Below are 14,858 nucleotides of genomic sequence, written 5' to 3'. Positions count from 1 at the left end.
GTCGCATTTTTCAGGAACAGAACTACAACGGTAAGTGAGGAGTTACTGTTCTCTATTCTGAACACGTCTCTGCAGGTAAGGAAAGAGTTGCACTGAGCTCCCACCTCCCACAAAGCAAGTTTAAATAAACAATCTACATGTTACAAATAAAAAACAAGTGACAACATTGCCTCCTGTTAGGCACCATTTCTGCCAGGCTGCTTGGGGTGATAAGCATTTATGAGCACTTGCTTCAGAAGTCAGTGGGGCGCTGTACTTACACGGGCACAGTCCGAAGCAGCTCCAAGATCCCCTGGCCGTTCCACTGCTGTGCTGCATGCAGCTCCTCAGTGCAAACCCCAACGATCTAGAGCAAGAACAAAAGGACTAAACACAATGCAACAGGTGCAAACGTACCAAGTGCCAATGCAGTGAGTGTTGGCTGGGTAAGATTCGGGGGCGCGAGGCTGTTCCTTTAAGCTAGTTGGAGCTATAAAACAAGCCTGGGCTTGTGCAGAGGAACTACTATCCAGCCTTTAAGCTGTCGTCCACATGAGCCCTCATGGCCCCCGCTTCTCTGTTTCAACTTGCCCCTCCTACATGCCCTACAACAATCAAACTTTAAAATAGAAAAGTGTCTCATTAATTTCTTCATTTTCATGGTAATTTTTTCTTATGGATCAAAACAAAACCACAATAAACCATCATACAAACGAAGGGGAAAAAATAAATGTTCTCCTTGGGAATAGGGTTGGAGGGCTGGATCCATGAACGCAGGGAGGTGGGCTGGGCACGACAGAGGGATGGGGCTGCAGAGTTGTGAAGGGAGGGAGTCAGCTAGGAGCTCTATTGCTTAGCCTTGCTCCCTGGCCCACCTTATTGATCCCCCCATTATCTATCCCTTCCCCAGCCAGTCTTCCTCTTATACAGTAAAGCCCAAAAGTCAAGTTTTAATCTGACGGACTTCCTCAGGCCCACCACATGGGGACTCCCTGCTGATGAACTTCAGAGAGAGCCAGTGTCTTTGCAGCAGAGTTGCAAGCTGTGGGTCTCTGATTACATGGGCTTCAACTTTAGGCTTCTCTTGGTCTCATCCCTGACCCCCACCCCCATTAGTAGTAGGGGATACGGATAGGAAGGAAGAGAGCTCTTCCTACAGGAGAAGCTGCTCCCTGTAGCATGGGAAAAATCAAAGCAGCTGGTGGATGCGAGCAGCAGCTAGTTTTACTGGCCTACCTCAGTTAGGATCTCCTGAATAAGGGGAAGAACTGTTTCAATTTAAAAAATTTAATAAGTGATCTAAGATGTGAGTGAGAGACGTTTGGCGAAGGGGGAAGACTGTCGATTAGCTAGAACCCAAAGAAATGAGATTCGGGGCTATGTTTCAAGGAGTCTTTTTTTAAAAAAATGTTTCTTTTGCACATCAATACTTTTCTTAAACATTAGCTTGTTAGATGGAAAATTTCACTGGCCTCCGAAGAGTGTTTTGGATCAAATTTGCAGACTAAAATTCAACCATTAAATATGCAATTAAAATTCAACCAATAAGTGTTTCTTGCTCTAAGTGCAAATCTCAATGCAACCTTAACTACGGTGCCACCTACTGATGCGCCTATAATATTTTAGATATAATTTAGGTCACCAGCATAAGTATTTTTGCTCACTGTGTTTTATTTTCCCATTGATTATCCAAGTTTTATTGGACCAAATACATATTATAGTTCATTCAATACCTGGCTACATATTTCAGTGGGTCAAATTACTTTTCTATCAGCCCCAGAAAGGACACAGCTCCATTCCTGATCTGAGAACTAGAGTGCAGGGGATGATACCTCCTGGTTATAAGCAAAAGAAAAGTGAAAACCCAGGTAAATCCCCATCTAAAAGCCTGCTGTGACTCCTCAGTGACAAAACCTCTTGATCATCAAAGCTGAAGGAAGAAAAGTGGAAATCAGACAAATAATCATTAAGCCGAAAATGCTGCAGAATGCTGCTATTTATCATCAGGGAAGAATGTGATGTCAGCTCTGTACGGTAAGTATTACTTCCCAGAAAATGATGACCAGCCCAGCCATTACTTTACTATACCTGTAGGAAATTAACAACCCCAAAAGGGGTCTGTACTGGTTGCATTTGAGGATCTTCAGTCAGCAACATATGCTGGATTCTGGATTCACTGTTGTCCAAAGGACTGTGCCATGATACATGGTCGCCACTACAGAAGGTATTTTCTGAGGAGAAGGAAAAAAACCAAAAAGGTATTTAGTAACAAAACTGCAGCCAGTATCCACCCATGCTGGGTCTTTGAATTGTCTGCAGGAACTCATCCTTAGAGAAGGAAGGTTATCTAGCTAACATTAAGGCATTTGAATTTACACTTAAAAGTGATTTGTTTCTGATCACAGACCTGCTACAAGCACAGTGCTCTGGACTGACCACCACCACCACCGGAAGACAGGCTAAGAGCATTTGTCTTGCTTCCATCTATTATTGTAACCCATTTAATTTCTCTTGGAGGGACATACTAAAGAGACTATAACGAGACAAAGGCATCTAGCTATATTGTATTATTGAATTGCAAATCATGGCCATAATGAAGAAAAAGATGCCAAATGGCAGATGAAGTTTATCATCTGCAGAAGTTCATAGCTAGGCTGTTACAAGACTGATAGAAAAGCTAAAATCATTTTCTCCCGCAACTACATGTTTTCACTACTCTGGTGCTGCAATCTGAATAGCAGAGTGCCCTCTGACCTCACTCCACAATGATGGAAAAGCCTCTCCATGGCTATAAACGTCACTGTATGCTGGGACAACTGCAACAGATTAGGATCCAGAAATTCCTCCTTACCCTTCCCTGCTATGAGTGTGTGACAATTTCTCTCCTCTCCTGCTCAGACAGAAGAGGAGGAAGAGAGAAGATTAGCTCCATGCACTGTATCTGGCGGCTGTTAGGCAAGGTATTCCAGGGGAGTGGCACAATGGAATCTGTTTATATAGGAGAGAAATCTTCACAGTAAAGGTATGACACTTGCTACAACCAGAGTGAAGTATCCTGAAATGCAATGACACAACTCAGACATTTTCACTTCAGTATAAGCAGGTTCCCCTGGGAATGCCACCAGAGGTAATTCTGTACATTTTGTAAACTGAGAACCCTGTGTTTGGTTTTCATTCCATGCTTGTTGTTCTTGGTACTTTGACATAGGTACTAATTAACATTCCAGAGACGAAGTTCTGTCCTCTAATGCAAATATGGGGTTTCCAATCTAGTCAGTGGATATGGGCACTGTGTGCATGCCTGTGAAATCACAGTCTATCACACTGCCTTCCCTTTCTGTAGGAATGTTTTATAAAGCCAGCAGTGTCTCAAAAGGTAGGGAGCCTGCTGTCCTCACAATGGAATGTTCTAATGTCGCAGTTGTACCAGAGGTGAGAGGAAGCATTTTCCTTTAAAATTAAAAATCACCCAGAACACTAATCCTGCAGAAAGGAAAATGTGAATGGTTACTTTAAAGTACTGTTCCATCTGGGATACTGCCTATAGGATCAGAGTGTGATCCTGTTCAGAATAGGGATGTTGTCTGCTCTGAAGTTCTCTCACCCCCACTATTCACACACCACACACACACACCTTTTTGTACCATTAGTGGTATCCCCTCCCTACCGCACCCTCCAGCTGCATGACCACCATTCTGAACATTTCCTTTGAAATAAATATCTGCGTGGCTGACCTCTCAGTTCTTATTCACTGAGCAGTCCTGCCGACTTCTATGGCACTCTTTGGGTGGGCATGAATCAATCCTGTTGAGTAAAGGATGTTTGCCTGTAATTGTGTCATCAGCTAACAGACAATGATGGATTGAAGAGCTCTGGACTAATTTACTGTGGCAATTCTTAGTTTCTCCACTAGATGTCCCCATTGTTTACTCAAAGTTTAGAAGTCATCTTTTACAGCTGCATTTATTGGAGAGCTGATTTTTTTTTTTTTAAATCAAATCAAAGTAAACTCCAAGTACCAAGGGCAACTTGGCCAGAGAGGTTGGGTGTGGAACAGAAGTGTTGTCATAAGTAAGGGAAAAGATTTCACACGTTCAAACTAGAGAAGGAAAAAAAGCATCAGATAAGAGCTGCTTAAAAACAGTTTAACACTGTACACAATAAAATTAAATGCCCTGAACTCTTCAACTGAAGGGAATGAGGGATACACATTTTAGTGCACGGCTCTCTCACCCCCTTCTTTTAGGGTTACTGAGACAACAACAAGATTGTAAAATAAAAACTGAAGTAAGATTTCCAAGTATTAAAATTCAATATGTTTATTTTTAACTACAACTTGAAATAAATAGTGTTTACAATTTCATGAAAGATCCTTCCAATATTTTCCAGTGAGCCAGACGATTAACTGAGATCTGGCCGATTAACAATTTTTTTTAATGATAAAAGCCTTTTGGTCACAGTTTTCAGGCATTAAACAAAGCCACAAAAGAGCTCATTCTTGGGCCCTGTCTTTATGCCACAAGATTTTGCACATCAAATGCTCACTCAATTCTATGCTGATCGATCGCTAAGTTTCACTGCTGGTACTGCTTCTCCTGGGAAATCCCAGTCCATTTAGAGCAGGTTTTCAAATGCAAATGTCTCTGCTGGAAACCCACCTGTTTATGTCTATTCGAACTCTGAACACTTAGAAAATGTTTTTCTTTCTCGCCCCCCCACCCCACCACAAAATTCACACTGACTGCTCAATTAAACCACAAAAAACCTAATGTGCAAATAACATGATCCCCAATTTAAACCCACAAGAGCCAGGAAATTCAGAGTTTAGCCTTGAAACTCTGCTCTTAATTCACTGCACTGTAATCGTAGCCCATGCGAGATGAGCTCTTGTACAGAAACCATTGCTATACCTAGGCAAGTCTGAATTAGAGAAGTTTCAACAGCGTGAGCCAAGAAATTATAGGAACAAAAGAGGGCCAGATACACCATCTAGGTCCACTTCCTTGTGTGGAGGTAACAGCTGACACTACCAACCTTCTCCCCTGGCTGGCCCCCTTCAAACTTACCACATTATGAAAAAGTGCAAGAACAATGAAAGTCTTTATTTGTGAGAATTTAAGATGGACAAGATTTAAAAAAAAAAGAAAAGAAAAGAAAAGAAAAAGCCCCACACCACACCTAGAAACCCCAAAGCTTGATTCTCCAATCAAAAGTTAAATTAGATTCAAACAAAGTTTTGGCACAGTCACGGTTGCATCAGAGCACTCCCTACCACCCAAAACCTTACAAGCATGGAAATAAGAAGTTAAAGGAAAAGCCCCCTGCATCGTTTGCCCCCCTTCAAATGGCCTATACCACCATTGATGAGACACTCCAACACTTCATAAGCCTTCTCTCCCCTCTCCAAAGGCATGCCAAAAAAGTGGTATGTACGCCAGCTTCACGAAGTTCGCATACTCACGCAAACCCAAACAGGAACAGGCCATGGGCACTACCTCAGGTAAATGGGAAACACACGCGGTGCAGTGGGAGAAATACCTTTCCTGCCCAACGTGAAGTGTTGCATGCTCGAGGGGTCTGCCTCACAGAATCAGAAACCTTCAGGAAGGGACCCTGGAAAGGTCGTCTACTCCAGCCTCCCGCACTGAGGCAGGACCAAGTAGAAGTGTAAGGGAGCTGACCGGATACCTGCTCCTTTGGACCAAACAGCATCTTTCTGTTTCAGTGCACTTCCATTGTTCCCATACGACGGGAATCAACGTAAAGGTGCAGCAATTCATCATCTCCAAACTCATTTTTACCATCTTTGGTTTATACTCAACTACATCTCTAAGAACGTTTTCTCAAGCTGGCTCTCACTAGACTCCCTCCCTCTGCCAATTTTTGTGATTTTGCAGCCACCACTTCCTGTTCTTTACACATCTCTCTCCATAATAGTGTGTGACAGAGTTACAGAGCCGGACACCAGCTATATAGGAATCTCTGGCAAATGCACAGAATACTACCGCAAGAGAAAGATTTTCATAGGTGTTATAAGCTACAGCAGGCAAATTTTCAGAAATAAGTGAGTTGTTTGGTAAACCATTGATACCTCTTAGCCAGGGGTTGCCATGTCCTTGTAGCTTTTCTGGAAGCTTCCATAGGGTTGAAATAGTGATTATACTGCACCCATTGGCATGATATCTAGCCCCTCTAACGTCCTCTGTCATGGCTCCCTCTTAACCATTGACAGGCTATGCAGATTAGGATTATTTAGATCAGCGGTTCTCACACTTTTGTACTGGTGACCCCTTTTCACATAGCAAGCCTCTGAGTGTGACCCCCCCTTATAAATTAAAAACATTTTAATATATTTAACACCATTATAAATGCTGGATGCAAAGTGGGGTTTGGGGTGGAGGCTGACAGCTCGTGGACCCCCCCCCATGTAATAACCTCGCGACCCCCAATTTGAGAACCCCTGATTTAGATATACTTTTTCCTGTTTGGGTGGTTTCAAATAGTTTTTTTGCAACTGCTGACTACACCATACCCTAAGGGGTTCTTTCTTATATTTTGCATTGTTAGGAAGCATGTGTAAACAAAACTGCAAGATGCAAGAAATATTTATTTGGGGCTGGAACCTAAACGATAGATGGCGGGGTTTATAACAAAAGTGGAGAGAAGCCATTAGTTACCACAAAGCAAACACCTCCTTGACTACCACCAAAAGAGAGGACCCACCAATCACAGGACAGTCATTCTAGCACTGACAGCTCGAATCATGGTAGGACTGCCCTTTCTTCTTTCACCTTCCACTTTAACTCTCTCCCTATAGGAAACTAACAGGAGCCCCGTTTTGCCCAGAGGAAATAATTTTATATAGCAGGTGAGGAATTCGATCTGTACTTGCAGTAAGGGGGGGGAGATAGTTCAGTGGTTTGAGCATTGGCCTGCTAAACCCAGGGTTGTGAGTTCAGTCCTTGAGGGGCCAGTTAGAGAACTGGGGTAAAAATCTGTCTGGGGATTGCTCCTGCATTGAGCAGGGGGTTGGACTAGATACCTCCTGCGGTTCCTTCCAACCCTGATATTCTATGATTCTCCTGGCAGTTGGGAAGAAGCCAGTTGGGATGTTTGTGCCCCAGGAGATTTTCTGGAGGATTTTTTTTGGGGGGGTGGTGGTGTTAAATGGAGGAAAGCATCATTGGTTGGCACGACAGTGTGAGGTGTGCTAATTGTGTGGGATGGGAGCTATGAGACAGATGGGAATAGGGCAGGGGGATGGGACTCAAAACAGACCAAGCTTTAAAGCAAGACGACTTTTGCTCTCAGTAATTCAAATTGTACATGCAACGCACCGGAGATTTACCTTGCGTACAAGTAAAGAAGGATGGGGATGGAGGAGTGTTCCAAATGCTCTGTTCTCTGCCAGCACTATATGTTTTAAGCACGTTATACAACTCCACTGACACATCAAAAACAGCTAATTTACAAAAGAAATTTATTTAACTTTAAAAAAAATAAAATAAAGCTAAGTAACCAGAAAAAGTTAGGAACGTCTCTTTAAGGATGTATCAAATCTGCGCACTTAGAACAAAGCACAGGAAGGGTGCTGGGAGTTAGCTAAATGGAAAGCTGTGGCGAAGACCCTAAATACTTTGCACTGGCAGGTGGATTTGAATAATGAATGGGGACTGGAAAGAAAACATGTGTTTAAAACTGGAAACCAACATTTAATGTTAGTGTTTTGGGGATCTTGGAAATTCCTGAGAAACCATTTAACATAATTTTTTATACCAGGCTGGAATGTGCTCAATTGCTCTTAGGTATTTGTATTGACTAGAGCTGGCTGAAAGTGTTTGATGCAACGTTTATTCTGACAGAAAACATCGATTCTATGAAATCAAAACACTTTCTATCAATTCCAAAATTTTTGATGGGAAATTATCAAAACATTTCATTTCAACTTTATATTACATAATAACGTGAATGTTTCAATTTTTGTATTATCAAATATTGACAAGTTAGAAACATTTCAATATGGTAGAAACAAAAATATTTCATTTCACAAAAAATTCAAATACACCTCCACCCCGCTAAAAAAATCCCTACCACATTATAACTGAAACCCCGTTATATCGGGGTAGGGGTGGCAGGGCTCCAGCGAGATTTAAAGGGCCCAGGGCTCCCCGCAGCAGCTGGATCCCTGGACCCTTTAAAATGCCACCCGAGCCCTGCTGCCACAGCCCTGGGGTAGCAGCAGCAGGGCTCCAGCGGTGATTTAAGGGGCCTGGGGCTCCCCACAGCAGCCAGAGCCCCAGACCCTTTAAAGCACCACTGGAGCCCCGCTGCTACCATGCTATACGTGAACCCGTGTTATATCAGGTCGCATTATAGCGAGGTAGAGGTATAATTCTATTTTTCATCCCAATTGGGACAAAACAAAATTTTTGAAATCTCTATTTCCTGTGGGATGGGAATTCCCTTTTTTGACCAGCTCAGTGTTGATGTTTCGCAATGTCTTTAGGACAGTAATGCCAGATCTACCCCACTTTTCTCTATATCAGCAGCTTTAACTTATCAGTACAAACTTGATTTTACAGCCCACATTAAGCAATGGAGCCCCCTTTTTGGAACAGTGGTCATAATTCAGGGGTTTGGTCTGTCATAGTGACACCATCCAACAACTCCACAACTAGAGCTGGGAACATAATTCACAGTGAATTGTTCCACACCTTTGTTTTTTGCCCTTGGTCGTTAATTGTCCTTGAAGAAAACTGATTTTTCTCCAATATACGTTATTTGCAATTAGCCACAATTTTACAGGCAATATTACTGCCAGGAGAAACAATTCAAAGTCACAACTGTGGCCTGGCGATATTTTGCCAACAGTTTGTTGAACATATTCAACATTTAACAGGTGCCAGTTCTAAATAAGAAACAGGTCACGTCATTTCAAGTTCGCTTTTCCACACCCATTCTTCAGGATCTGCTTAAAAAAACCTGCCATTTCCACAAACATTCCGGTTAGTAAACCTTTTTCACTAGAATATTCACATGAAGTAAGTACAAAAGGAGAACAAACTCAGCTGGTGCAAAACAAGTGAATAGAAAACTTTTCAGCCTAATCTAACAAAAAGCTTTAGAAGAACAACAATAATAATAATAATAATAATTTTAAAAGTGTGGTGCTTTACACAGAGAAAGTTTCAATCCAGGGAAATAGATTTCTACCCTGCCCTCCCTCCCACTCTCTTCTCAGCCACCTCCTCTTAGGAGTTTTAGATTGAGAGCTGTAACATGATTAGTAGCCAGGCACTCTGGATATACAAAATCTCTCATTGCAATTAGTTGAGCTGTCCATTGCATTCAAATCAGTACCTCCCTCCTGCCAAGTCAATGTAATAATGCCAGCTTTGTAGTACTGCTCGTCATCAGGTGATACTACTGCAAGGAGACTAAAAAGTTCCCTTTACACAAGTGTAATTGGCAGTTAGATCTTGGAAAAGCTGCTGGGATAGTTTATAACATAGCTCTTTTAAGAAGCTGGTGCTTTGAAGCAAGTCAAATGTTTGTTCACTACCTGAACATTTTTCATTGCAATAACTTTTCTGGTCAAAGCTACTGCTTATCAGATACAAAACAGAAATGTCACATTCTGCATTTTCTTGTTCCTCAATGACAGTCCCTGTTGTGGGGCTGATACACCCCGTCACTCTCTGGGGGCAGAGGAGAAGTGCATTACAGTAGCCCCCAGTCTCAGGCTGCATAGTCCTTTGGCCTTAGTTCGTAGCCTGGCCCTTGCGCTCAGAGCAGTGCAGCCCAGTGGCCAGAGTCAATAGTGCAGGGGAGTTGGGCCACCACCCTGGGGTGGGCAGTGACCAGAATAGGGGGACCCAGACCTACCCTCTCCACCGGGTCCCCACCCATGGCTCTGTCGGTGGCGGGGCTGCCCACCACCAGCCTGAGGGGGATACTACTGAAACGTGCAGAGCCTATCTCCGGTTCTACAACCGTTTCCTCACAGTTTCCCTGGGTCGCTTCCTACCCGATTCTTTGCAGTTTGCCACCTCCGGGTCTCCACAGTCTCTCCCCTCTCTGCGGTGTCCCGAGCCTGTAGTTGGGGTCTGTCTCTGGTTGGCTGGCTGGCCTCTGCGTCCTGGAGTGCAGATGTTCCTCCCCAAGGAGTCAGCAGTGCACCTCCTTCCTCACCAGTGGCCAGCCCAGGCTGAGCGGCTCTGCTGCCTTTTATATCCTGTGTCCAGTTGGAGCATGCCCAGCAGAGCCGAGGGGGCGTGGCCTCCTTAGCCAAGAGAGAAGGGTTAACCCTCGCTGTTCCAGTGTGGGTCTGATACGCCCTGTTACTCCCCCACACCTACGTGCCCCTCAGTATCACCAATGCCTAATCTCTTCTAGTCTCCTGCGCTCATATCCTTCATTCACCATGGGCATGTTTCACAAAGACATGAGAGGAATGGAGAAAGTTCAAGTTAAATTTAACTTTAAAACTACAAAGTGTATAAAAACCAGAGACATCAAGGTGCAAACCAGTCACCCAACTGTACAATCTTACACTGCCCTTTAGACTGCTTTCCCCCTTCTGCTGTTCTCTCTCATCATGCTTATTCTAAATATAGACTAAATTTCTGCAGGACAGTGTATCTTTCATTAGTCTAGAAAGCCCTGTGCACAGTTCTGGTGCTGAATAGGTGTTGCTCAATTAGTCACTCTGCTTTTATTCAAAATTGATGGAAGTTGGTTGAAGGGCAAAAACATTCCCACCCCTTTTCTACAGGCAGTGAGTCATTTCTTCATCTACTTGACAGGGTTAAGGATCGTCTATTCTCCTTCTACTTCCCATTTTCAAACTCTGTTTAGGGTCTTGGTCATAGTTGTGATGGATGGGACTTTTTTGAAAATAATCAAACTGCACTTAGAATTTCAGAGAGACTGTTGTGGAGTTGCACAGAACATGATCGCTCGTCGGGTCCTGAAAATCTTTGAATTTTCAGCAACACAGGCCAATGATAAATTTATTTTTTATATTTTGATCCCCAGATCGAACATTGCTTAGTTAGAGTTTAGCATCCTCCATTTCTTTGTTGTCTTAGTCTGGATACAAGACATTTCTAATAAAAATGTGATGGGGTGTGGTAGCGATGGTTACAAGATTACCACATTCCTCCCAGGGGCCAGATAAACACTGTCTGTATCACAGGAAAGTCTGGAATCTCATCTCTCCAAAGTGGAAAAAACAACCACCACCACCACGTTTCTAGTTCTGAGTTGGGACATTTCACTGGGGACTAGTCAGGCACCTGAAGCCAATGTCACTTTGGGAGAAAGTCCATCTTTAGGGAGTGTGGAGGAGGAAGTATTGTGGCAAGATTTTACACAGTCTGAGGCTAAGACATTGTGGAATGTTAGATGGATCCCTGATGCATTACAGAGCAGAAAGCAGGTGATGCAGCCAAAACTTTAAATTAAATGCAGTTTATCATATAGTTGCAGAAATAATGGAATTTTTCACATTGATCTCACCACCACTACCACCCAGTATGTGTAATTTATCTCCATATAAATCGCTTTTCTTCAGCATGGTTTTAATATTCAGGTTTTTTTGTTTTGTTATTAAAATGTGGCAGTTCATCTATAAATTAGATTTATTGTAGATTTTCAGTAGCGATTTGCCATTTTGAACAGCTACCACCATTTGGGAAGCATTAAGTACAGATGAAGGGCGCAACTCTGTAATATGTTAGCCATAATTTAAAAAAAAAAAAACCCTCACTGTATTTCCAAGTATGATCACTAATAGATTAAGGATAATTAAGGATAATTAAGTCTAAAACACTTTAGCAAACACAGTCATAGCAAATTGTTATTACTCAAAGGTAAATAAAACTGTAGTTTAAAGAATGAAATCTCTTTCAAATCCATCTGATGGCCACACTAATTTAAAATAATCTAGGGATGATGAAATTAACCCTAACGATGGTACAATGTATACGAGGCTGTCTAGCATTTAACAGGTGGACTGGTAAGAGGGAAAGCAACAATGATGTCATTGCAGGGTTTGTTGGCAGCATTGGTCTATAATTCCATTTTCAGCTTGAGTTGAATGTATTTTGGGAACAGCTCCCACAAGGAATTAACAGAATTTAAAAACCATGATGTATGTGCATTACGTAAAAAATAATTAGAGCTCTCGCTCCTGTGTTTCTCTTCTGCAGTTTGGTTTTGCACTCACCTTCTGTCTGGAAACTGGAAACAGTAGGGAACTGCCACAGCCTAGGGAATATAAAGTGGTACAAAACTGCAGAATACGTCACATTGTGCTGCCCGCCAAAGACATGCACCGTAGACAAGATGCCTTAGGAAGAATTAAATCCCCGGAGCACAATTAAACAATGCCTCCGCTGCAGGGATTCAAATTGGGCTCTTAGAAAGAAGGGGGCCTAGCCAGAAGGTTCTCTAAGAAAAATGTGTGAAAAAACTGATCAGCAGTACCATAAGTACTGCTGGGCCTTTGTGGTTTGAAAACGGAGTTCCTAGGGACAGAACAGTGACTGATCTTGTATTTTCAACCTGCTGGTCAACTAAAAAAAAAAAAAGTTCTTTATTGCACAGCTCAAGCTTAATGACTTCAGAAGTCCAGTCTGTTTTTACATCCAAACTATGTTTAATGAGCCTTTCAATAGAATCCAACCAATTCATACAAGTTAAAGATTATAAAGACCTCGCTGATCATCCAGTTCGCCCTGACAGCAGGCTCAGGGGGCAAGGGGTGTGGCCTGTAATACTCTACCAGCAGAAAGAGGATTCAGGCTTTCCCTCAGCATTAAACACTGTCATTCAATTCTACTCAGAGTAGGGTTAGGCAACATGGGAAAGCGACCGAGGCTGATTTATATTATAGCTTCCATGGGCAGACAATTAAAGATACTAGTTTTTCTAGTGCAGAGTAAGCTCTAGATAATACCACGAATAGCAGCGATAAGAGTGCAGCTAACACATTCTAGCATTCACATCTATTTTATTGTAGAATTTTAACCATTTCCTAAATATATTAAAAGTAACTGTCTTTGCCTCTGTACCTCCTTTACCCCTTCTCCTGCCTGTCAGATCGTTTATTTCTTTGTTAGGCATCTTGGTCTCTTTGCTGGTTCCTTCAACCGTTTCTCTTTCCCTGGCTTGTGTTTTCTTCCTCTTTCTATGCATGGTCTATCTAGGGGCTTCTACAATCCTACATCACTGTAGCATCTGAGCACCTCTCATTTCTGGATTTATCTTCACAACACCCATGTGAGGGAAGAAAGCATTACCCCGTTTTACAGATGAGGAAACTGAGGCACTGAGAAGGGTAATGGCTTGCCTGAGGTCTCAGAGCAAGAGTGACAGAGCCTGGAACAGAACTCGTGGCTAGGCTGGAAACCAGAAACTGAAAGACTGTTACAGGAATACCAAACGTCTGCTGACTGGAACACGGCAACGTCCCTACCAGAGCCACTGAATTTAGCATGCCATCGAAGATGGATTGACACGGTGGAAGCTGTGGACTTTACTCGCTCACGTATGTATTGGCTATTATTGTGACAGCTTGGGGCTGCAAACCCAGTGAGACACCGAAACCATCAAGTCTCAGCTGAGACGACTGCAAGAGCACTTTATATGAACTCAACAGCATCGCCCCACTAACCTTCCTTCACCTCCTGCCCTGTTCCCAATCACCACCTCCATGCTCTGTCTTCTACTCCAAGCCTCAAAAGCCACTCAGCCGTACTCCTACAGGCACCTCTGAGTTTGTCTGCTCAAGTGTCCTTTGCTTCCTACCATCTAGGCTTGGAGATATTCTCTGATCACACTGCTCTCCCTAAATAATCAGGTGAAAGGGGTTGGCAGGAGCACCATCCACTCTCCTTTCCATGGAGAGAAAGTGAGGAGTCTGGCGTGGCAGCAGTTAATAGGAGTCCTACTAAGGTCTCTGACTCAGACAGCACTTGGCTCCCCCCTCTCAGGCAGTGCTAGTCATGCTTATTTGGCTAGGTGTCCTGCAGTGCACCAGCACTACAGCAGATCCATAGGATTTCCCACAGGTGAGCCTACAGAAAACAGCTGTGCATTGTACCGTTAACAAGGCAATATACTGTGGTAATGCCGCTGCTTTTTATATACCACTTTACCTAACACTGGACCTAGCACCCACTGACCAGCTGTGTAGCTGCAGGCATTTTGCATCTGCACTATTTGGAGAAAGAATGGAACATGTTTTAGAGTTACCCCTAAAAGGATAGCATTTTAATGTACTAATTAAGACGTAATGACTAAACCGCCTCAGATGGGGTGGGAGAAAAAAGGGTAATCCCACATGAATACCCCCTCCCCCCCCCCCTTTTTTTTTTTTTTTAAGACAATGATTGTTCAAGTTTACATTTTTTTTTCTAGTTTTTTAAATAGATTTCTTTGGATCACACGGATCAGTCTCTCTTATGTCTGCAGCTTAGGTCTGAAAGAACATTCACCTTTTTTCTGATCTAGGATATCCAATGTTGAAAGTTATAAAGCAAGCTGCCTGGACACTTTTCAAAGACACCATAATAGAGGCCCAATTTAAATGTATACCCCAAATTAAAAAACACAGTAAAAACTAAAAAAGAGCCACGGTGGCTTAACAACCATGTGAAAGAAACAGTGGGAGATAAAAAGGCATCTTTTAAAAAGTGGAAGTTAAATCCTAGTGAGGTAAATAGAAAGGAGCATAAACACTGCCAAATTAAGTGTAAAAATGTAATAAGAAAAGCTAAAAAGGAGTTTGAAGAACAGCTAGCCAAAAATTCAAAAAGTAATAACAAAATACATCAGTACATCAGAAGCAGGAAGCCTGCTAAAACAACCAGTGG

The 14,858-nt window shown here is 42.7% G+C and overlaps 1 protein-coding gene across 1 annotated transcript in view; it reads right to left on the bottom strand.

Annotated features, from left to right (window-relative positions):
• The window catches only part of SUFU (SUFU negative regulator of hedgehog signaling), a 124,106-nt gene that overhangs the window by 60,244 nt on the left and 49,004 nt on the right, over positions 1–14,858 (bottom strand). Inside the window, 2 exon segments of the mRNA XM_039481296.1 lie at positions 261–346; positions 2,068–2,210. Of these exon segments, the coding sequence (XP_039337230.1) occupies positions 261–346; positions 2,068–2,210 (229 nt within the window).

Source organism: Mauremys reevesii, linkage group 7, assembly GCF_016161935.1.
Source record: "Mauremys reevesii isolate NIE-2019 linkage group 7, ASM1616193v1, whole genome shotgun sequence".
Classification (NCBI taxonomy): domain Eukaryota; kingdom Metazoa; phylum Chordata; order Testudines; family Geoemydidae; genus Mauremys; species Mauremys reevesii.
The sequence above is the reverse complement of the archived record's forward strand: the minus strand, read 5'-3'. Positions and strand labels throughout refer to the sequence as shown.